General features: G+C 38.5%; 5 protein-coding genes across 14 annotated transcripts; 4 read left to right on the top strand and 1 right to left on the bottom strand.

Annotated features, from left to right (window-relative positions):
• The first annotated feature begins 470 nt into the window (after positions 1-470).
• On the top strand, positions 471-3,929 carry LOC113726776 (pentatricopeptide repeat-containing protein At3g04130, mitochondrial-like). 2 transcript variants are annotated; one of them, XM_072075293.1, is made up of 3 exons: positions 472-1,050; positions 2,033-2,130; positions 2,341-3,929. In XM_072075293.1, exons 2-3 carry the CDS (start codon positions 2,089-2,091, stop codon positions 3,640-3,642), a joined length of 1,344 nt encoding a protein of 447 aa, XP_071931394.1. In that variant the 5' UTR covers positions 472-1,050; positions 2,033-2,088; the 3' UTR covers positions 3,643-3,929. The 2 variants fall into 2 exon arrangements, with proteins under 2 accessions (XP_027106446.2, XP_071931394.1); XM_027250645.2 differs by having other exon boundaries at positions 471-1,141; positions 2,033-3,929.
• Positions 3,930-4,060: 131 nt separating this feature from the next.
• On the top strand, positions 4,061-5,864 carry LOC113726791 (uncharacterized). The gene is made up of 3 exons (XM_027250665.2): positions 4,061-4,301; positions 4,705-4,932; positions 5,240-5,864. Exons 1-3 carry the CDS (start codon positions 4,280-4,282, stop codon positions 5,527-5,529), a joined length of 540 nt encoding a protein of 179 aa, XP_027106466.2. The 5' UTR covers positions 4,061-4,279; the 3' UTR covers positions 5,530-5,864.
• Positions 5,865-7,196: 1,332 nt separating this feature from the next.
• Positions 7,197-12,598, top strand: LOC113726790 (DNA repair protein RAD51 homolog 3). Of its 8 annotated transcripts, XR_011839201.1 has the most exons (11): positions 7,201-7,624; positions 7,815-7,922; positions 8,551-8,673; positions 8,818-8,851; positions 8,937-9,007; positions 9,108-9,334; positions 9,456-9,587; positions 9,707-9,773; positions 9,950-10,121; positions 10,494-10,622; positions 10,702-12,598. XR_011839201.1 is itself a non-coding variant. In XM_027250656.2 (10 exons), the coding sequence occupies exons 1-10, from the start codon at positions 7,513-7,515 to the stop codon at positions 10,543-10,545; spliced, it is 1,098 nt and encodes a 365-aa protein (XP_027106457.1). In that variant the 5' UTR covers positions 7,201-7,512; the 3' UTR covers positions 10,546-12,598. The 8 variants fall into 8 exon arrangements, 7 of the variants coding, with proteins under 7 accessions (XP_071931393.1, XP_027106457.1, XP_027106463.1 ...); XM_027250656.2 differs by having other exon boundaries at positions 10,494-12,598; XM_027250657.2 differs by having other exon boundaries at positions 7,203-7,624; positions 7,815-7,916; positions 10,494-12,598.
• On the top strand, positions 12,518-16,522 carry LOC113726773 (transketolase, chloroplastic). Its single transcript, XM_072075291.1, has 7 exons — positions 12,518-13,012; positions 13,636-13,726; positions 13,809-13,914; positions 14,020-14,302; positions 14,501-14,649; positions 14,739-14,892; positions 15,130-16,522. Exons 1-7 carry the CDS (start codon positions 12,518-12,520, stop codon positions 16,087-16,089), a joined length of 2,238 nt encoding a protein of 745 aa, XP_071931392.1. The 3' UTR covers positions 16,090-16,522.
• Positions 16,523-18,697: 2,175 nt separating this feature from the next.
• On the bottom strand, positions 18,698-21,450 carry LOC113726772 (large ribosomal subunit protein mL102 (rPPR5)-like). Of its 2 annotated transcripts, XM_072075290.1 has the most exons (2): positions 21,054-21,233; positions 18,698-20,961 (listed from the first exon to the last, which is right to left on the bottom strand). In XM_072075290.1, exons 1-2 carry the CDS (start codon positions 21,090-21,092, stop codon positions 19,006-19,008), a joined length of 1,995 nt encoding a protein of 664 aa, XP_071931391.1. In that variant the 5' UTR covers positions 21,093-21,233; the 3' UTR covers positions 18,698-19,005. The 2 variants fall into 2 exon arrangements, with proteins under 2 accessions (XP_071931391.1, XP_071931390.1); XM_072075289.1 differs by having other exon boundaries at positions 18,698-21,450.
• Between the last annotated feature and the right edge of the window lie 1,472 nt (positions 21,451-22,922).

Genomic DNA, 22,922 nt, shown 5'->3' with positions numbered 1-22,922 from the left:
TTTTGCACGATTGTGCAGTTTAGTTTTACGTCATATGATGTACATTAATACTTGGGTAAAAAGTCCATTTGGCTCTCAAAATCTTCAACTATTTTATAATTTTAGTCCTCTAACTATTATTTGCATATTTTTAGCCTATAAACTATTAAAAGCGTGTATTTATAGTCCTCTCGTAAATTTGAACCCGATAATTCTAACGAAACTATCTCATAAACGATGTTTTTTTTTTAATATATATATTCTCCTTTCTCGTACAAATCAAGTGCAACTCTTCACTGGCTTGTCAAAATTTGATCAAATTGCATTCAAAACCTTCGATTTTCGTATAGATTTCAAATTTGCACTCCATTTTTATTGAATCTCATTAGATAAAGAGTAGTAGATTTATCAATTATTTTACTTGTCATTCACCATTTCTTTTAAATTTTATATCAAAATATTGAGACTAGCCCAAAATAAAGTCATTTTGACATTATTCCTTCTCAAATCAAGTTTGTTGACAACTATAATTATTCAATATCATTATCATTGTCAAAATTGGATCAAATTACATTCCAAGCCTTCGATTTCATGTAGATTTCAAATTTGGCTCTATTTTTAATGAATCTCACTGAATAAAATTAGCAGATCTATCACTAATTTACCAATTATTTTAAATTTTATACCAAAATATTCCTTGGAGTGTGAAAAGTTTAAAATTCTAATTTGAAGTTGCTCTTTCTACTATTTCGATAGAAAATCTTTTTCTTTCCATTTAACCTTGTACGTCGATGTACATGTACATTTTTAATAATTCAAGGGCAAAAAAAATGTACAACTAATAGTCGAAGAGTTAGAAATATAAAATTGTTAAAATTCGAGAAGGCTTTTTGCCCTTAATACTTTGCTGTGTGTGTAAATTTTATTTATGTTCGTCCCAAATACATTCTATTCCCATCAAGAAACAAATATACTCTTCCTCATTTCCTCACCGAAGGTACAGTTCGGGCGACCGCCGGCAATCCGTCCGTTGTCATTCCCTACGGAGACGTAGTTCCCTTTTCACCCAAGGTATACTAATTGAAGTTTTCAGACGTCATTGCCTCTGCTTCTCTGGGGCTGTGGCTGTAGCTGCAATTCTGCAAACCGTAATTGCCATGAAGTGCGGTTTTCCTTTCTTTTTTTTTTTTTCCTGTCGTTCGATTGAATAAACTACTGTCTGAAGCCGCCGCTCTTTACTTTTCGAGCTTAAATTTTTCAAAGCTGTCAGTTTTTGCCAGCTTAGTGTCAGTGATAGTTCATGCGCTCGCCAATTTTATTGGTCCGAGGCATATGATCAAACAGCTTGTATACTTATTTTAGCTTCTGTATCAACCCCAGTGCCTGAAAAATGTGATCTTTACGGGTTGTAATCCCTCCGTTCTTCCATTGCATTTTCATTAATGAATTTACTCTTCCACTTCTGGCTTGTTATTAGCTTTGCTAACAAGCTGTCCTAATCAAGTTTTCGTAAGGAAATGGCTGCAAATTTTCTCTTTTCGTTTATGGATTGTTACTTTGGAGGATATCTGTAGTTAGTCCACAGAAATAATAAATCTGAAATTTCTTCGGCATTATTGTGTTTTCTTTTCAGATGTTTACCACTTTTGCTGAATAATAAGCATTGCTTATTGTTTTCCGGCGTGGAAATGTCACCTTAAATGCCTGCATTTTCCTTGTGGTTTCTTTGGCGCGTAAGAAGTTTTAGGTTTAACCATTAGAAAGAACAAGTTGCTAATCACTGTTTTCATGTTTTTATTTTAGCATTCTACGGAATATATATACACTTTTTAAAGTTGGTCATTTCTTGTTTTTCCATTTCCCTTCTCTTTTACATATAGCAAATGTGCACCTTATTCGGCTGGCAATGGCATGTCGTTGATTGTACATTTTTTGGTTAAATTGTACACTTTGATTGATAAATTCGTGAATATTCTTGTTTGTGGTATGATTTGATAAGTATTCAGATTATAAGAAATGAGGATCATTAAATAACTAATTTCTTGGTGTGCAGGGTTGCTGGATTGAACAAGCAGAAAGACAATTTTTCACGTTTCTTCGTGATATTCTATGTCTAGCACCATTTCCAGGAAGAATATATTACTTGCAACGGTAAACCAAGCCACTTCCCATGTTATATTTAGAAATTACCTTTGCTGTTTTTCTGCCTTCTGTAGTCACTCTCTGGTGAGGCAGTACCATTTCATTCGAGAAAGGGATTTTGATCAGGGACAAGAATGCATAGATTTGAAAAGAGATTTCGATTTTCATCTTCTTATGCATAAAATTAATGGTGTAAACAGTGAAGATGAGGTTTTTCAGGTTCTCATGCAAGACCCTGCTTGTGATGCTACAAAGATAACTGATGAACTTATTAATAGGCTGCTGCACAGGTTAAAGGATGATTGGAAGTCTGCATTGGGTGTTTTCAGATGGGCAGAATTACATCGAGGCTATAAGCCCTTGCCAAATTTATATGATAAAGTGGTGGACACATTGGGAAGAATGAAACAGATGGAAAAGATGTGTGCTTTTGTAGATGAAATGAACATGGCTCATCTTGTCTCGCTTAGTACCATAGCAAAGGTTATGAGAAGATTTGCTGGTGCAGGAGAGTGGGAAGATGCTGTAAGGATATTTGATGAGTTGGAAAAGTTCGGGTTGCAGAAGAATACAGAATCCATGAATTTGTTATTTGACACACTTTGCAAAGAGAAAAAAGTTGGGCAGGCTCGGGAAATTTTCTTGAAGCTTAAATCGCACATCCCCCCAGATGCTCGTACTTTTAACATATTTATTCATGGTTGGTGCAAAATTAATAGGGTCGAAGAGGCACACTGGACAATTGAAGAGATGAAAGGTCATGGTTTTCGGCCCACTGTTATCAGCTACTCAACCATTATTCAGTTCTACTGCCATCAATTTAACTTCAGTAGGGTGTATGAGCTGCTTGATGAAATGAAAGATCAAAAGTGCACCCCAAATGTTGTGACTTTCACCACAATCATGCATTCATTAACGAAGTCTGGGGCACTTGAGGAATCCTTGCGGATAATTGATAGAATGAAATCTGTTGGATGTAAAGCTGATACACTGTTCTACAATGCTTTTCTTTATACTTTAGGCAGGGCTGGACGAATTAGTGATGCTATTCATGTTTTCAAGGTAGAAATGCCCCAGATGGGGGTTGCCCCAAGTACATCAACGTACAATACAATGATTTCAATGCTTTGTCAGCAGGAACGAGAAGAATTGGCGTTGGAGTTTCTCAGGGATATGGAAAAGTCGACTTATTGTAAGCCTGAAGTGCAGACATATTTTCCTCTGCTCAAGGCATGCTTTAAAGGTGGAAACAAAGATGATCGCTTGAGTATGCTGCTGGATGAGATGTCTAGCAAGCATCATCTGAGTTTTGATTTGTCAACTTATGCACTTCTGGTCCATGGGCTGTGCAAAGTAAATAAACCTGAAGAGGCATATAATTACTTCACGAAAATGATAGCTCAAGACATAACCCCTCGATATGTTACCTGTCGCTTGCTCCTGGATGAACTTAGACAAAACAAGAAGCATGATGCTGCTACAAGGGTTGAAGACTTCATGAAGAAAATGAAATCCTCTTGACCATCAACATTTCTTGGTATTGTGCTTTTATGCCCTCAATTAACTAGCTAACACTCGTACCATATAAATCCACACAAGGCCCCGGATCTCTGCAATTTAAACAACTTGGTCTTATTTCATCTCAGGACGTAAAAGAGTTTATTCAGTTATCTGCACTGTGTTTCTGTACATGCACAAGCATAATGCTTCATAAATTTTGGTTTGTAGAGTGCAATTTTCCCCCATGTGCAGTTGTATCAATTGATCAAACGTTCACTTACTTAGAGATGAAAATTGCATTTTAGCTACGCTGGAAATCTAAAACTGCAACGCATGCATTAGAGATAATTCTGCCAAGTTCAATATCAGTTTGTTTAGTTCTTGTACGCTACAGAATACCTTACCGGGTTGACATATGCATTGGGAATTGATATTGCTAGAGTGCGTTATGTTATCAATACCAATATACCATCAAGTATTTGTACTCTAACAGCAAAGGAATAGAAAGCTTCCCAGCTTTTGCAGAAGAAACAGAGTCATCTAGCATCAGCAAAGTTGTCGAGACAACCTTTGAGTATTTTAAACTGTTCAGGGATTCTGTGGGACGTATACGAACGAATAATTGTGTTCAAAGAAGAAAAAGACATGTTCGCTGGAAATGATTTTTTTTTTTCGGAACGGTAAGTGATTTTATAAATTAACAAAAGCTTTACAGTTTCTAGTAAAGGTTCGATGAAATTATACAATCAGTGTATTTCGATACTAAGAAATTCAAATTTCTCGTTTTGAATGATGCTGATACTAAGAAATTCAAATTTCTCGTTTTGAATGATGCTTAAAGCATATGAACTAATTCTATTACTAATATGATTATGATTCTTGTTAACTAAATAAAAAGAGCCCATATGAACAACAATTTTAGGTCTGTTTGTTTGGATGAAAAAGGTTTTTTGGAAAACATTTTCCTTATTTTTGATTATTTGGTTGTCAATTAATTTAGAAAAATAATTTCTGAGAGAAAATAAGTTGCACTTACGAGAGGAAAATAACTTCACTCTCGTAAAAGCAGTCTTCTTTTCACAGCCTCAAGCAAGGAACCATCGATGAAAGACCAGTCTCTTCTTCGGGGCAGTGATAACAAACCATCTCCAGCGACATCTCATCAGCAAACAAATCCCTTCTTCGCCGGCGGCATCTCCAACTACGGCGGCCAATATCAACGGCTCATCCCCACTCTGGCAGCGACATCTCATTCCCGTTCCTACAATAGCATTTTCAACAAAGGTGAAGACTCCTTAAGTATTTCCAGAGGTATGATGATCTCTTATTAGTTTTTTTTCCCTCCCTTTTCCTTTGAAAAATTGTCTAGAATTACTGGTGTAGATTCTTGAAGTTGGATTTGAATGAATATTTGTGGATTGCTTTTGTTTTAGTTTGTTCTTATCTGATTAGTGTTAAATCTGATTTGATTGATGCTAATGAATTAATTTGGCTGCTGAGTTTTGGGGGTTTTATGATTCTTGGAATCAGAATCCGGGTAGGGTAGGGTAGGGTAGTGTTTTCTTACAATCTGGTGAGCCTGTTGAGGGGATCGTGATTGCTCACTCTGGGCGATCAGTGGTTATCCTTTTCAGGTTCGGGGATACAGCAATGAGTCATACCAAAACCAGGATGGAAGAAGCATGGACCATCGAGGAAGTAGCCTTTAATGCTCCTGGTCTGTCGGGAGAGTGTTTCATTCCACCTGCTGAGTTGAGATTGGGTTCTCTCAGCGAAGCATGTGAACTTCCTCAAGGAGAGAGGGCAAGGACAGCGGCTGCAGCAGCAGCTTATCGGGCTGAGGTTGTTGCGCTGGAGAAATTACAGGAGAGCAATGTCAACAATATTGTACTCAAGATGGATATTTAAGACATGAAACTGGTTAGTAGCTTCTTAGTCACACAGTAGGCTAGTTTATTTGCACAAATAGACCGACGAAAGGATGTAAGTTAGTTAGCTAGGAACTCAGTTGATCGAAGAATTTTGAACTTGAATACAGATCTTTCTGAAGTGTATATATTAAACTAGATATCTGCCTTGAAATGAAACTCTCAGTCAGCAGTTTCTTGCTAGTGGAGGCTTATGTTAGTACCCGCAGGGCACTTTCAAGCTCAGTTGAGCTGTAACTTTTTAACATTTGAGATTTCGCTCTTGTAAAATCTCGTCTCAACTGTAATATTGAATATGGTCATCCTTTTCTGTCATGGTTTTGTATTATTTATGGTTGTACTGGCATCCAAATATTAACTATCGGTACTGAAAAGCTGTTTGCGTGAGAGGCATTGGAGCTATTAAATGTTTTTGTTCATTTTGTATCGTGTCTAATTATTTCTGCCGCTCTTTGATACGTCCACGTCTTAGCAGCCCCTGTATCTATATGCTAATACCGTTGCAGGGAGTGCTCTGCAGAGATAACAATCCTAAAAATTTATCATTGCCTGTTATAACCATGGATGAGTGAAGTTATTGTCCCATGATTCTCATTCTTCATGCCCAAAAACCACTGCACAAGGTTTGATTGATGAGCTAGAGAAAAAGGGCAGGCCAGTTAAAGGTCGTGAAGATATCAAAGGTATATCTTTTGGCTCTTATGATGTGGATCCATATGTATTGTCCATTTAGTTCCTAGTTTGATGTCACCAGAGAAATTCGTATTGATGTATTTCTTCCTCTATATGCAGCCATTGCTACTATCTCTGCTGGAAATGATGAAACTATTGGAATCATGGTTGCTGATGCAATTGACAAGGTTGGACCTGATGGTGTCTTGTCCATTGAGTCATCCTCTTCCTTTGAGACTACAGTCAATGTGGAGGAAGGAATGGAGGTCTGTTCGAGCTGCTTCCCCATGCCTTTCCCAAGTCTTGATATGAAAATCTTTTTCCCCTGCTTTGCGTTTTGTTTACTTGATAATTGTGATTTAAATATGACTTGGTTAGTATTCTTTTTGACATGCAGATTGATAGGGGATACATCTCTCCACAATCGGTCACAGATCAGAAGATCTCTGCTATTAAGGACATAATCTTCAGTGCTATTAATGATGTAACCATGATTTACTGCCTGGGCAACTGATATTTTTGGGACCATTTTCCATTTGGAGATGTGATTTTTGTTTTTGTTGAGCAATATTTTATATTTTGGCATATATTTGCCTCTGTATGTATTGAATTGTTCCAGATTTTTGATCCAACTGAGGCCGACAACATTTAAAGCAGGGATTTGAGTCACTCTAGACTTGATTAGGGTGCTTTTACGTACCAATAGTTCTAATTCTGTACCATGAATAAGGTTTTTGATTGACAAACCAAACACTGAAAAATTATAAAAAAAGGAATTTGGAAAATATTTTCACTTAATAACCAAACACTGGAAAATTTTGGGGAAGGAATTGATTTTTCAGGAAAGTGGCTTCGATGGAAAATATTTTCCTAGGGAAAATATTGTCAGTCCAACCAAACGGACCCTAAATGATGAATGAATTCAAACTGGTCAAGACTCAAGAGTGAATAAAACTCGGGCCCAATGAAATAAGCCTTCTGCTGCGATGCGCGTATGTAGCAGCGGCCGAACGATAGGAAACAAAATCAATATCAACCTTTTACAGCAAACCAGAACTTTCTCTAATTAAGACGAGTTCAACGGATTCGGGCCAGCTTGGTAGAGTCTCTGGGCCGAAGAAACTTTTATAATGTTTCTGAAACGCAGCGTTTAAGTATTGTGAATGCTTCCTTTGCAGCAGCACTTGAATTGAAATTGAAACCCTTTGAACAGATTCTCAATTGAACAAAAACCGCGAAAAGCTTCTAAACAAAAACACACAGTCACACACTGAGACAAATTTGAGAGAGAATGGAAGTATCGAGTCTCCCAATTTCAGCTTCGCATAGAGCAAAGTTGATATCCGCCGGCTACATTTCTATCTCCTCCCTCAGCTCTATCTCGCCCGCCCACCTCGCCCGTGGTATGCCTTCTTGTTGGTATTACTAGAGCTGTTATGTCATCTATTCTCTTTTTTCTTGTGTACTCGTATTTGATTGCAAATACATCTCATTGTTGGATAATAGCTAATCTTTGCGCTAAATGAGTGTGAGTTAAATTTTTGAATATTTTATAACATTTCCCCTGACGGGTTTCTCTTGTTTAATGGCTAGATTTGGGGATTTCAGAGAACGAGGCTACTGGGATTTTGAAGGTGGCATCCCAAAGGGGTGGACCGGAGAGAACCATTCCAAGTCACCATTCTATTGTTGATGGTTTGAGTAATTTATCAATGCTGATTATATATTATTATTGTGATTTTTTTTTTGAGGGGGGCCTTTGATGTTGCTGTGGAATTTGATGTTGCTGTGGAGTTGTTCTATTTGTTTTACTTCACTAATGCATGAGTCATGACTATCATCATAAAGGGATTGTACTTGGTAATCTTTTCCTTTTGCTTTTACCAAATAGGTGTGATGTATCCGTTTCGTGGAGCTACAAAATTTTTATTTTTATTATTTTTAAGGAGGGCAAATCTACAGTGATATGCTGGGCTTGTTTAGTTTTTTCTTGCTTTGTTACATTTCGCGTTATGGAATATATAGTCTGAAGATTCACCTACTATGCCGAATTAGCACTTTTGTTGTACTTGAGATTTTTTTTAGGTGAATATGTGAATATCTTCTTGTTTTTCTACCATTTTACTGGCATGCCAACACAGTAAGTTGTAAAAGTGTATCACCGATTGTGTGTGTGTAAATTTTGTTTACTGAGGATTGTGAATGAAGGAATTTGTTAACCCATAGATCTTGTTGTGTAAGATATTTCTTTTGTCTGCTAGATGCGGCCTCTTACAAGGGATGCACAAAATTCGGCTAACTGAATCTTAATTTTTTTCTTCTTGTTTAGGGGCACAGACCGCCTGGGACATGTTGCATGAGGAGGAATCATGCAGAAGAATTACCACATCATGTGCAGATCTTGATGACATCCTAGGTGGAGGAATAAGTTGCAAAGAAGTTACTGAAATTGGTTAGTCTTTTATCATCTCTATGGTGGTTCCTACCATGTTTGGTACCTTAAACACTTTCATTGAGAGAGAGAGAGAGAGAACGAGACAGAGGACATCTACAAATTGCTGACAATCTCAAGCTTTATCACTTTCTATTTTGTCAGGTGGAGTGCCAGGAATTGGTAAAACACAACTTGGGTAAGAATTTGTTCCTGTTTACAGTTGATTGACAAATTTTGTTCTGTTCCTTTTGGTTCTTATTAAGACATATACTAGCATGCAGTATTCAACTTGCCATCAATGTTCAAATTCCACTTGAATATGGTGGCCTTGCAGGGAAAGCAGTTTATATTGGTAAGTACGGTACACAAAATACTCATGGTGGTGTGACTAAATCTGCTACTGCTTTCTCCAAAGGCATTTCAACTGAAGATTCTATGAGTTCTTTTTTTAGATACAGAAGGCAGCTTTATGGTTGAACGTGTTCAGCAAGTTGCTGAAGCATGCATCAAAGACATGCAAGAATATGATAGCTTTCTACGTAAAGATTTGCCAGCCCGTCAAGTAAATCTGCAGGCAAATGATTTTCTTGCCAATATATACTACTTTCGCATTTGCAGTTACACAGAGCAAATCGCCGTGATAAATTACTTGGAGAAGTTCATTTCAGAGCATAAAGATGTAGGTGTAGTATTTAAGTTCTTTTTTTTTTCTTTTCTTTTAATGATGTTGGTGATGTCATTGAGAGCTTGCATTATGCAAATTTTCGTTGTAAATTATTGACATTCCTCTACTGTCACAGATCAAGGTTGTTATTGTTGACAGCATTACTTTTCACTTCCGTCAAGATTTTGATGACATGGCACTTAGAACTCGATTACTTGGTGGAATGGCCTTGAAGTTGATGAAACTTGCAAAGAAATTTACTCTAGCGGTAAGAATTAGACTATCTCTTTTCCTTCTCATATTCTTTAAGCTGTCTCCTTCTTATCCAACTGAATGGCATTACTTCATGTTTGTGCACTCTAATGACCAGAGGACATCATAATACAGGTTATTTTGTTGAATCAAGTAACCACCAAGTATTCGGGAGGTTCATTTCAACTGACTCTTGCTCTAGGTAAGAATCTGTCTTCTTTAAGAATAATTTTCTTATACTTGTCTTTCCTTGGGTGCTCTGCTACTGTTGTTTTTATAGTTAATTTTTCCTCCCTCTTTGTCTTTCATCCAACCTGATTCCAGATTCTGGTCATCAGGGACATATCCTTTTCTGAGTTCCTAAATCTTGCTGGGCAGGTGATAGTTGGTCACATGCTTGTACAAATCGTATCATTTTGTACTGGAATGGCAATGGACGCTATGCCCACATTGACAAGTCACCTTCTATTCGATCAGCATCTGCTCCATATGCTGTAACTGGCCGAGGGATCCGAAATTTGGCTTCAAACTGTAAACGAGTCAAACTGATGTAAGTTTATACTGATTCCCTAGAAATCAATGCAGGGGTGCTTTGTTTCCTTGTAGCTTTGTAATTATAGAACCAATTTGTTGTCTGAGGCTGAATGACAATGAATCAAATCGTCTGGTGGTAAAATCAACGTTTTAGTCATCTCTCCTTCCATTATCCCCATCACAAGGACTTCAGAACTTTCGAGAACACCTGTTCTTACAACATAATTTGTAATGTACCATGGATACATCTGAAAATTTAGAAGTCAACTTTTCAGCATTTGACGAGTATAGATTTGGTGTATTTTTCTTGATGTTATATTCATCCTTTGTCGTTTAAAAATAAATTACTAGCTGCCATTCCTTGTTTGAACAAGCTTTTGCCCTTCAGACTCCGTGCTAGACTTGCGCACGATGAGCATATATGCAGAAGTTTAATCTGAAGCTGACTTTTGAGTAGCAAACTTCTAGTCTCCAGGGTGCCAAGAATTTTTCATGTCAAAATCCAGCCTTTTTTGGGGTACTCTTTTATTATTATTATTATTATTTGTTTTCATGCAATATGTTCTCTAACTTTTCGTACTTTCTTTTGATATTAGGGCTTGTTTTGCTTGTCTACACGCCCGCTAAAGGGATTAGCCTCATTGTTGTTGAACATCGATCCTATTCATCATTTATGAAAATTTTGTCCTCGGGTCGGGTGCTTTGAGGTTTTCTTATTTGGTTGCAAATTTGTTGAAGAAGATCATCATCTTCTACTTTTGTTGTCTTATTATTGCGTCACTTGTATGCCCAAAAGCCCACATGAGTTATTGCGTCACTTATTGCGTATTGGTTCTAGCCTTCTAGGTGTTTTATTCTAAGAGATAGAAGATGCTTGACTTTCGGCTATAGAGGACTGAGGTCACAGAACCCAATGACATATACTCTAACCCCCCACCCATTTTTTTTTTTTTGCCCTACGCATATATATATATATAGCTCAGCAACCTCTGAATGGCCTCTAAGTCATTGAAGGGTTGCCAAAACAATAACAGAAATGGTGGATTGGATACGGAGGTAGGTGGAGTCTGGCGGCTCAACTTTTTCTAGTCAATGAGGTTGAATTTGTACAGGATGCGAAAACTATCCCTAGATTTGTTCTTAAAACATTTCGCCGACTCCACCTATGTTCTCTCTTTTCTCCTACAACGACCACTTATGTTGTGGTCTATTAAAATTTTAGAGCCATTCTTTCAAGACAAGACCCGTTAGTTAGTTGATTGATGAAATGCATAGCAAATATTCCAAGAGCTGCAAACAAAAATTTATGTCATGCAGACGCAAATCTCACCAAACCAAATTGGGGGCTGCGTTTTTTGTCGTGCCAGTAACGATACATTGTATAATCTATTCTATTCTTATTTAAGGGGAAGGAAAGTTTAAGGAGGCATGTGTTAGAGATTAGTGAGTATACAGATTTAACTAAATCAAAAAAATGCTATAATACTATTCTTAAATTTTTTTTTTTTGGTTGAAGCCTTGAAGGTTTGAGGTCTGAACCCCGCCTATAATCTAATCTAATCTAATCTAATCTAAGGAGGTTTGATCAAGACTTTATTAGTCGTTGTTGCTCTCTTAGTTTAATTCACCTTACAAAGCAAACGAATGCACAACTTGAGTCAGAAAATTCTGCATGCGGACAACGTTAATTCATTAAAAATTTGAAAAGCATTGATATCCTACCCTTACTCAACGGCCCCGATCTCTTCCTCGGTTTCTCCTCCCCCATCCTATCTCATGCCACCACAAGCTCTCCCTCTTCTTCTTCCCCAGTCTCTGTCTGTCATTGATCGAATCTCTGTCCCTTTTCTTCCTTACCCCAGTTCTCAATAATAAAATCTTTTGTCCTTTCAACCGTTCATCTCTTGCCATACACAAGAATTGGATATTAGTAATAGTAGCAGCGTTTACAGTTGAGGTTCTGTTAACGGCTTTTTATTGACTCAATTGGTGTACATATGCTCAAGGCCCGTTTCGTTTCGATTCCTTGTTTTTATCTCTAATAATTTTTAAAAATTATTTTTCACATTTTAAATGCTACAAATTTATAATTAAACACTCTTCTATAATTCGGTAATACCCTTTTCCAAAATTTTAAAAAAAAAAAAAAAAAGCAAAGCTTTTGTACCTCTTTCGGTCTCCAATAGAGCCTCTTTTTATCCCTTTCTCACGGCACACACCAATGTGTTTTTGTAGTACGACGTCATATATATTATCCATCATCATTAAATAAAAACAGCAACAAAATCAAATTAAAAAGTCCACCAACTCTCCTCCCTCCCTTCTCGATATAATCTATCCACCCCGAACAAACACACCTCCTAATTCTTCTCCCTCCCAAGTCCCCACCAACACCACTACCACAAGAGAGTCATGGCTTCTTCTTCTTCCCTCACTCTCTCCCAGGCCGTTCTCGCCGGCTCCATCCCTCGCCATGGCTCTTCCAACCCCCACCTCCCTTCTGTTTCCTTCCCCACGTTTTCTGCCCTCAAATCCACCCCCTCCACAACCACCACTGCTGCCTCCCGCCGCCGCAGTCCCTCCGTCCCAGCAGCGGGTCGACGCCAAGCCCAGGTCTTGGCCTCAGCTGCAGTAGAAACTCTGGAGAAAACCGGCACGGCCCTTGTAGAAAAGTCCATCAATACCATCCGTTTCTTGGCCGTCGATGCTGTCGAGAAGGCTAATTCCGGTCACCCGGGTCTACCCATGGGTTGCGCTCCAATGGGTCATATTCTTTATGATGAGGTCATGAAGTATAATCCCAAGAATCCTTATTGGTTCAACAGGGACCGGTTTGTTCTCTCAGCCGGCCATGGATGTATGCTTCAGTATGCTTTGCTTCACCTTGCTGGATATGACTCTGTCAAGGTCAAAACTTATTAATCGTAGTTTCTGTGTGAATTCATCCTTTTATCCGATCTAACTGGTGCAGTCCCAGATTATTATTATTTTTTTTTTGGGTTTGAAGATTGGATTTTGGATCTGGTTTTTTCTTGGATTTGTGGTTTTCCAACTCTGCATGTCATTTTCGAGGTCGGCTTGTTAGAACATTGCTGAAGATCGGATTTTCAATGCATTTTGCTGTGATGTTTGACTTTTGCACCTCATTTTGGAGGTGGTTTTGGTGGAGAATCTGGTAACAATTGGATTTTGAATGGAATTTTACTGGATTATATCTGATCTTGTTTTATAATTAGCTTACATTTATTATTTTCTGTTGCCTTTTCAATTATTTGGTACTGTTTAGAGTTGGTTGCTGATTTTTTTTCACTGGTCTGCTTGTAGTTTGTTTAATTCACCTGGTATAAGATGATTGTATTACTTGAGCTAGTAAATGGAGCCTGGGTTTTTAAAGTAGCAAGATGGGGGTGATATTGTCCTGTGCAGGAAGGTTTCAAGTTGTTTTCATGACATTGCTTGTGCTGGATTGAGTTATGGAGTGGGTTTTTTTTTCTCCCGTTGGACTGAATGTGTTTCCATGGGATATTTAGGAGGAAGATTTGAAGCAGTTCCGCCAATGGGGAAGCAAAACTCCGGGTCATCCTGAGAACTTTGAGACCCCTGGTGTTGAAGTCACCACTGGTTAGAATTTAGTTCAGCTAGTATATTTGGACGTTGAACGGAGTGGTGGGACTAATCGTTGTCTCTCATTGCTTTTGATTAGGTCCGCTTGGCCAAGGTATTGCAAATGCTGTTGGTTTAGCCCTTGCTGAGAAACACTTGGCTGCTCGTTACAACAAACCGGATGCCGAGATTGTTGACCACTACACGTAATATGACTTCCTGAATTGTTAATAGTTGTTTCAATTTTCTGGTGGGTCTCAAATACCAGTTCTCTATGTTGTTTAATGACGGGACTTTTACATCTTATATAGATATGCTATCCTTGGTGATGGATGTCAAATGGAGGGGGTCTCCAATGAAGTTTGTTCCCTTGCTGGCCACTGGGGACTTGGAAAGCTGATTGCCTTCTATGATGATAACCATATTTCAATTGATGGTGATACTGAAATTGCTTTCACCGAGAGTGTCGAACTCCGGTTTGAGGCTCTTGGATGGCATGTTATCTGGGTCAAGAATGGTAATACAGGTTATGATGAAATTCGTGCTGCCATCAAGGAAGCAAAGGCTGTAAAAGACAAGCCTACCTTGATCAAGGTCAGATACTGATTATGCTTCATCTTGAGCCTTACTTCATGTTTTCCTATAGTTGTTGCTGCATTTATCTCTAAAACAGTTCCTCCGCTAAATTGAATGGGCTGGTAGATTTGAAATATTTCCAGCTTGATTGCTTGGTGTTTCTTCCTGCATTCTTCAAATTGGGATATTTTTGTTAAATATATTTCTTCCATACAGGTAACCACAACAATTGGTTATGGATCCCCCAACAAGGCAAACTCATACAGTGTACATGGCAGTGCGTTGGGTGCCAAGGAAGTAGAGGCCACTAGGCAGAACCTTGGATGGCCTTATGAGCCTTTCCATGTTCCTGAGGATGTCAAGAAGTATGAATGATCTCGCCTGCTTCTTGAATTGGATAAAACTTAGCTAACTTTTTCTTGAAAACTTACAATTGTGATCATTTTTTCTTCAGACACTGGAGCCGCCATGTTCCTGTGGGTGCTGCTTATGAAGCTGAATGGAATGCCAAATTTGCTGAATATGAAAAAAAATATCCAGAAGAAGCTGCTGAGTTGAAGTCCCTCATAACTGGTGAATTGCCAGCTGGATGGGAGAAAGCGCTTCCTGTAAGTAGCTAAGAAACAGATTTGCTCTTTTATTTCACCTTGTGACATCGAGATTCATTCTGTTAATTTGCATATATATTATCCTTTGTCTTTGGAAACTTTTCTTTTGGACTAAACAAATTGGACTCAATTATATTTAGTGTCTGCTTTCAAGTCAGATCTATTGACCTGGCATTGCATTCCCTTCCCTTGTCCTGTGGTTTAATTCAGTTGTGATTTTTATACTTTTACCCTCAGGCATACACTCCTGAGAGCCCAGCTGATGCCACCAGAAACCTGTCTCAGCAAAATCTTAATGCCCTTGTTAAGGTTCTCCCTGGTCTGCTTGGTGGGAGTGCTGATCTTGCCTCCTCTAACATGACCCTTCTTAAGATGTTTGGTGACTTCCAAAAGAAGACACCAGAAGAGCGTAATGTTAGGTTTGGTGTACGTGAGCATGGTATGGGATCCATCTGTAATGGGATTGCTCTCCACAGCCCTGGCCTACTTCCCTACTGTGCAACTTTCTTTGTGTTCACTGACTACATGAGAGCTGCCATTAGGATATCTGCCTTGTCTGAGGCCGGTGTTATCTACGTGATGACTCATGATTCAATTGGGCTGGGAGAAGATGGACCCACCCATCAGCCAATTGAGCACTTGGCAAGTTTTCGGGCAATGCCTAATATTTTGATGTTGCGTCCAGCTGATGGGAATGAGACAGCTGGTTCTTACAAGGTAGCTGTCCTCAATAGGAAGAGACCATCAATCCTTGCTCTCTCAAGGCAAAAGTTGCCCCAACTTGCTGGAACTTCTATTGAAGGAGTGGCAAAGGGTGGCTACATTATATCAGACAACTCTTCAGGCAACAAGCCTGATGTGATCTTGATTGGAACTGGTTCAGAGTTGGAAATTGCAGCCAAAGCTGCTGATGAACTAAGAAAGGAAGGGAAGGCCGTCAGAGTTGTCTCTCTTGTTTCATGGGAGCTTTTTGATGAGCAATCAGCTGAGTACAAGGAAAGTGTCTTTCCAGCGGCTGTAACAGCTAGGGTTAGCATCGAGGCAGGATCAACATTCGGATGGGAGAAGATTGTTGGACCTAAAGGAAAAGCAATCGGAATTGACCGATTTGGTGCTAGTGCTCCTGCAGGAAAAATATACAAGGAGCTTGGCATTACAGCAGAGGCTGTTGTAGCTGCAGCAAAAAGTGTTTCTTAGGCTTCAGAAAATGGGATTTCCAGTTGCTCGTTCTGTGCTGAGGTATTTTGGATTCGTTATATGAGGCTGCAGTTTACAGCAAAAACCCTTGGTGAGGTTCTTGGCTCAATTGACTGCCATTTGACATTTCATAATAAGAGAAGAAAAATTTCTTGCTTTAGCAGCTGCCTTCATCGGTGGAGCAATTTGAGGCTGCAGAGAGGAGGCAGTTTAGGATGCTTCTGAACTTGTACACTGGAACGTGGTTTTTGTAATTTGATGTGGTTATTTGATTGGAGGTCCTTTTTGTTTGTTTGTTTGTTTTTTTCCCCTCTTTATTATGTTTTCTCATGTTTTAATAGAGATAAATGAGACTAATAAGCTCTCCTCCACATTGCCATGTATCATCAAAACTGCTCGCAGTCTTTGAATAGTGAGTAGCTTTTCTGAGTCATTTTGCTGCGATTGGAAATGTGATGTCCGGCGCTTCTTAACGATATTAAACGGACCAATAAGAGTTCCAATGTTCGCTATATGATATCTTGGATAAACACATAGAGTAAATTTCAGAATTTGTATTGAGATGGACTGCTGCGGAGCTTCAAACCTTTCAAAACCTGTGTGGGGCAACCCAATCTCTTTAGGCTGAGAATGAGGATTTCCTAAGCCAGAAACAAACAAACAAACAATGTATGGGACCGGGAGTGGGGCGATGAATGATGATCCATCCATTGTTATGTGGTTGTTGAATGTTGCGGGTGTGGCTATTTCATATGTGGTAGTTGAACTTCTGGCTCTCAACCTGCCTATCCTCAACGTACGTACTTGTCTACTAGTATTATACCAGAGTACCATTTTCTTGTGCAGAGGCAACAGGTTTACCTTAGCTTAGCTGAAGAGCTCAAATTATTGCACTTTATTTCCCTGGAAGTTGGAAGTATGGTTTGGTATGGACCGTGAAAAAAGTATCCTCCCATGGAATAATATGCCTTGAGAATGGTAAAAGGCATATTCTCCTCCTATGCAAAATGCAACGCAGTTCTTTATTTAATTACAAACGTCCAATGGCCTACCACAGGATGATTTAATGGTGAGACACTCACGAGTGAGTTTTATTAGATATAACCAGTTTCTTAAGAATAATCCAATTATGGTCGTTTATTAAAAAAATTCCCCCGAGTCAAAAAAACTCTTGTACAGAATCGTGTGATAGTGCATAGAACAATTCAACACCTACCTTACCGGGAACTTCGAAGTCAAGACTTTAGTACTATCCAACAACTTCAGATCAGTGATGTTCTGTATAATTGTTTATTAAGCAGAATCATGCGTTAGGTGTAGATCTTTGAGAGTATTAACAGGAGAGTGTCACATGGGCAATCGTCCATCCGCTGTTCCCACCGAGCATAAGTGTAATATTTGCCAAAGCAACGAAAGATTCATTCATATCAAAGCCCTCATTCATATCAAATTCAGACATTTCCAGTCCATTCTTTTCCTTTTCCTTTTCACAGAGACGAAAGATTGCCGAAATCTGAATGAAAAAAAAACTACAATCGAATCGACCTCAATCAAGAGTCCCATTGCATCTGTAACACAGTCAGTTGAAATCAAGAGTCCCAAAATTGAATTGGTTTAGAAGAACAATCTCTAGTACCTCGTGAGCTAACTGATATTGCCATCCCAACTAAACTCCAGTTGGCATAAGCTAGCTAGTGTTCAACTGCCCTATTGGCGTACTTGAAAGTAAGGCAACGAAGTGCCAAATAGAATGAGCCCTTTGACCTGTTGCCAGCCTTTTCTCTTTATTTACTTTGTAGACATTTTTTTAAGGAAAATTCTACAGAGTGATGTGATAACCACATTATGGTAAATCACACTGCTGTTGAAAGAAAAAGGAAAACAGGAGAGGAGTGTCAGTGTCCGTATGGGTTCTTAGTCAAGGCTCTTAAGCTTCCTGTGTTCCCTTTCCCCCAACTCCTTGTTTCCACATCGGTTGTAAGAGGTGTGTGAATAGGATTTAAAGTCCGTGAATTTATCCAGAAGTCAGCAATTGTCTTTTGAGTAAACTGGTGAAATTACCTTAGATTCTATGTGCGTATTACCTTAGATTCTATGTGCGTGTGTTTCTTTGCGCTGTTGAAAGGTAAATCACACTGTAGAAATAAGTGTGTGACCCAAAAAAAAAAAAAAAAAAACTCTTGAGGTACCACTAACGTGACGGTGACATACCACACGATGGATGATCCTATCTTTAATCAACAAAAGCAGAAATTACTTTGCCCAATCCAATTTTAATCCTTATCAAGGCAACAGTAACAAAGGTAGAAAACAAAGCAAGATAAGCCATACTTCACTCATCATCAAGGTGCAGTTAAGAAAATAGCGAAACAGTTGACCTTATCAAAAACCAAAACACAGAGACAACAATGTAATTATATTTCCACGAGCTGGAATATTAGTGTCATATGCTGAAGCACAATGTACCCAGAGGCTGTTCCTACGCAGAGAGCCTCTTAGATATCAAGACGGATGCTTTCCATGTAAATCGGAATGAGAAATCCTTCAATGAGAGATGATCCTGCAAAGCTCTAGCAGTTCTCATTTCTCAACAGCCATAACCAGATAATTAAATGCAAAAATTTGGCTTTCATGTATACAGTACAGTGTCAAAGTGTCAATAATATGAATGCAAGGTTATATGCTTTTATGAAAACCTCAGCAGCATATTTCCTTCTTTTATTTATTCTGAAGAGGTAGACTTTCATAATTTCTACAGAAAACAATTAGATTCTGCTGCTATTTAAGATTAAAAAAGACATGCAATTCGACCTGAACTATTCTGCCACTTAGCTAAACCCATAATATCCCATTAAAGTAAGCTAAAATCAAAAGCTGTAACCCTGAAATTCAAAGAGTCCAGAATAAAGAGGCCAACTATGCCATAGACGCTTGTTTCTTTCCTTTCTTGCTATTGGAGGCCATGATCATTCTTGAAAGAATATCTGCTTGCTTAGTGTTTCCCTCTGCATTAAGGGTCTTGATTAAGTCTTCATAGCTATTTTTGTCTGTAACTCCTCCTTTCTCCGTTATCTTGCACAGAATTGAATATGCATTAAGAGTTTTTCCAGCAGCTAAAAGGCCATCCAAAACTTTATCATAGCTGGAGAAGTCAACACTATAATCTCTCTGTAAACAATGATCTAACAACTTCAAAGCAGCAATTGTCTTCCCTTTCTCACAGAGAATGGACAGAAGATTATCAAAGTTAGGTGCAAGTCCATTTTGCATAAGCAATTCAATTCTTCCCAGGGCTTCCTCAACATGGCCCCTCAGAAGGAGAGCCTCCAAGATTTTAGCAATCAAATCCATGTGCTCTTTCACACCCTTCTCCAGCATAGTCATCATCACCCTGCTTGCTGTTTGAACTCTTCCATCTGCAAACAAGCTCTCCATCACTGACCTATATAGAGACGAGTCTGGCAGATGACCATTTTCAATCATAGTATCCAAAGCTGATTTAGCATCAGCAGGGTCACCCTTGGTCAAGTAACTTTCGATAAGTGATACGTGAGCACTTGCTTCTGAAACAACCTTCCTCCTAACCATGATTGTCAAAAGTTCAGAAGCTGACTCAGGAGTACCTTCTTTTGAATGGCCACGAATCAGATAGTTGAAGGCAACTGGATCCTGGACACCCATTTTCATCAACTGTCGCAAAAGCATCTCAGCTTTTCTTGTCTGTCCATTGTTGCATAGATGCTCAATGACAGGATTGTAAGCACTAGGCTCCATTTGCAAAGTAGTCTGTGGTCTTAAGATGATTTCCTTCTCTATAAGCTTATCCAACAATTGAACAGCTCGTTGATACGCACCAGCCTTACAGAAATTCTCTATCAGGATACCATAATGCCCAGCCTCTGTTGGAATACTCAAGCGAATCATTGCTTTGAGCACATCAGCAGCCGCATCCAAATGACCTGCCTTGCACTGTCCAGACAGCAGTCTCGTGAAGATTGAGTCATCATTTGGAGCAATATGTCTTTCGACCATCTCCTTCAAAATCTTATCAGCTTCCGACATCTTGTCTGCATCACACAGCCCTGGCAACAAGGTTGAGTACGTAATAGCATTTGGCTTAATCCCAAATTTCTTCATTTCTTCCAGAAATCTCAATGCATTGTCAACTCCCCCAGCAGAAACAAAACCCTTAATCAAAGTCGTGTAAGTTATCACTGATGGCTCTAAATTCCTCCCCTTCATCTCCACGAAATACTTCTCAGCCTCCTCCATGTTTTTAACACGACAATACCCATTGATCATGGTATTATAAGTGACAACATCAGGTGAAATTTCCCTACTTTTCATCTCCTCAAAGAACCTTACCGCACTTTCCACTTTCGAAGAAAGGAAAAACCCCCAAATCATAAGGTTATAGGTATGCCTTGTGGGCTCAATCCCCTCCTTCAACATCTTATTAAAGTACCTCTTGGCCATCCCATACCGCCCTCTGCGCATTATAACCTTAAACAAAGCATCATACGTTTTTATCGTCCTCTGAACCCCCAACTCCTCCATTTTTTGAAACAGCTGCACACTCTCCTGCACAATGCCCGCGCTACCATAGCTCTCAATCAACAGAACCCACATATCCTCATCCCACTCGACCCCCTTTTGTGGCAGATCCAACAGAATACACCTGGCGTGATTGAGCTTCGAAGCTCGGCCTAAAATCTCAATAATTTTCAAATGGGTTTCTCTAGTATGCTGAAAAAGTCCAGCCCTTTCCACCCATCTGAAGAACTGGAGCGCGTGCTCAGAGTTTTTCGCACCATGAAGTACATTATAAACAAGTTCATGATCAAAGCTAGGAACCAAATTGCGAATAGAATTCTGTAAACGGGTAGTCCAAGCACGATTAGCCATCATTCTACAGATAATATCTTCTAATTTTTCTGGGTTTTTCTGAAGACGACGATGCTTACCTCTTGGGCTTCTGGATGGCGTTGCCGCAGGATCAACATTCCGTGTTTCTGGCCCAGTGGATTCAGTTGGTGAAATGGCCGCTGTTTCCTGATCGGGGTTACCACCTGGGGATGAGCAGAAGAAGAAGAGGGATTTTAGCGAAAGTGGGGTGGAGACATTTGAGAGGTTTCTGGGATGGAAATGAGATGGTTTCGAAGCTGAAAGATACGCCATTCTTCGAATCGATTTTTAAGGTTTTGACTTTGATCCGGGAGGGATTTGGGAAAGTGAGGGATTGAAGTTTTACGCTCAGACTCCCATGGGAGAGACAAGAGAGAGGGAGAGATGGAGTCGTGGAAAGGAAAGCAGTAACTCAAGGACTGTTAGGGTTTAAGCCTTTAAGGGAGGAGGAGTTGGGTTGGTAAAAGGTCGAGTGAACCTGGTTCATGGCCCAACCATGCACCGCGCAGTTGTTAAGCCCTTTTTTTTTGTCGAACCTCTGTTTGGCAGTTGAGTTTTTTACCAAGTTTGTCTGCTACAAGTTTTTTAAAAATTTCGTTTGCTCAGTTACAGTAGCCTCGAAATTTTTAAAAAATTTTAAGCTATATATTTTAAAATATTTAAAAATTTATATATTTTAAAATTTTTTTTAAAAACTTCAATAGTAAAGTTTTAGACAAGCACCAAAATAACTCGCTTGTATTACTTGAAACAAAAGTATTTACAAAATAAATGATGACTCGATACAATCCAATGTGCTATTAGCACAAAAGATTGGGATTAATCCATTTTATATCTTGATAATTAAGGTACTAAACTGAACATTTAGATCATTTCTATTCACTATTTCTAGGCAAAAGGAGTATTTGTAAAACAAGGAGTATTAATGTGTTGTTGTCCATGCATCCATAGGTTGGATTTGCTGTAGTAGATTTTTGTCAGAAACTCCAATGTTGACGAGTCTCCATCCCTGTTATGTTCTGCTGCTTTATTTTTCCAATTACGTTTTTATCTCACGTACATCACGTTACAAAAAGTATTACAGTAAAAATATCCCAAACAACTTACAATCCAAACAAACCATTCGAGCAAGCTTGCTTGGCACCTTCAGCAAGTTGTTGAATTTGATTCTTGCTTGTTCTTTCTCTCATTGCTCACCTCATTAGGTCCCATTCAGCACCCATTTCACTTTTTTTTTTTTTTTTTTTGTTAACGAAGACAAAGGATTTGCTTTGTCAGCCCTTTAACTTAGGGTTCACACTTCCAAAGAATTGAATGACCGATTCAATTTAGATCGAAAATTGGATATTGGTAAAGCAGAATTCGAAAAAATTGCTTAAGGTCTAATCTTAAAATTTGGTAAAATAATTTGGGAATGAATATTGAAATACGATTCTTGAATTCCAGATCACCGATCAAAATGATCGAACTTCATATTTTAATTAAAAATATATTTCATGCCTACTAATATCATATTATTAATGTATTAATCAATAATGTTATAATTTATGCTTATAAACAAATATGTGACTTTAAAAGCATATTAATTAACATATTACTAATAACTTTTATATTATTAATTACATATTCCTAATACATTCTTAAAGTGTTTGGAAGAGCGAAAAGAAAATCTTAAAGTACTTAAACTTGGACTACGATTGATTGAGTTTATCTTTACGCTATCATTTTTTAATATGTGTCCCATATGTACAAAATGATATTAAAATTCAATTTAAAATTAAGTGACATGCATCTAATAATGATAAAAATGACAGCCGATAATTTATTATTTTTTTAACATATGCCACGTATGTAAAAAAAGTGATATTCAAATTTAATTTGAAATTAAGTGACGTACATTCAATAACAAAACCGTATATACTGTCAGT

Source organism: Coffea arabica, chromosome 2c, assembly GCF_036785885.1.
Source record: "Coffea arabica cultivar ET-39 chromosome 2c, Coffea Arabica ET-39 HiFi, whole genome shotgun sequence".
Taxonomy (NCBI): Eukaryota; Viridiplantae; Streptophyta; class Magnoliopsida; order Gentianales; family Rubiaceae; genus Coffea; species Coffea arabica.
Note: the sequence above shows the minus strand (reverse complement) of the source record. Positions and strands in the feature narration are given on the sequence as shown.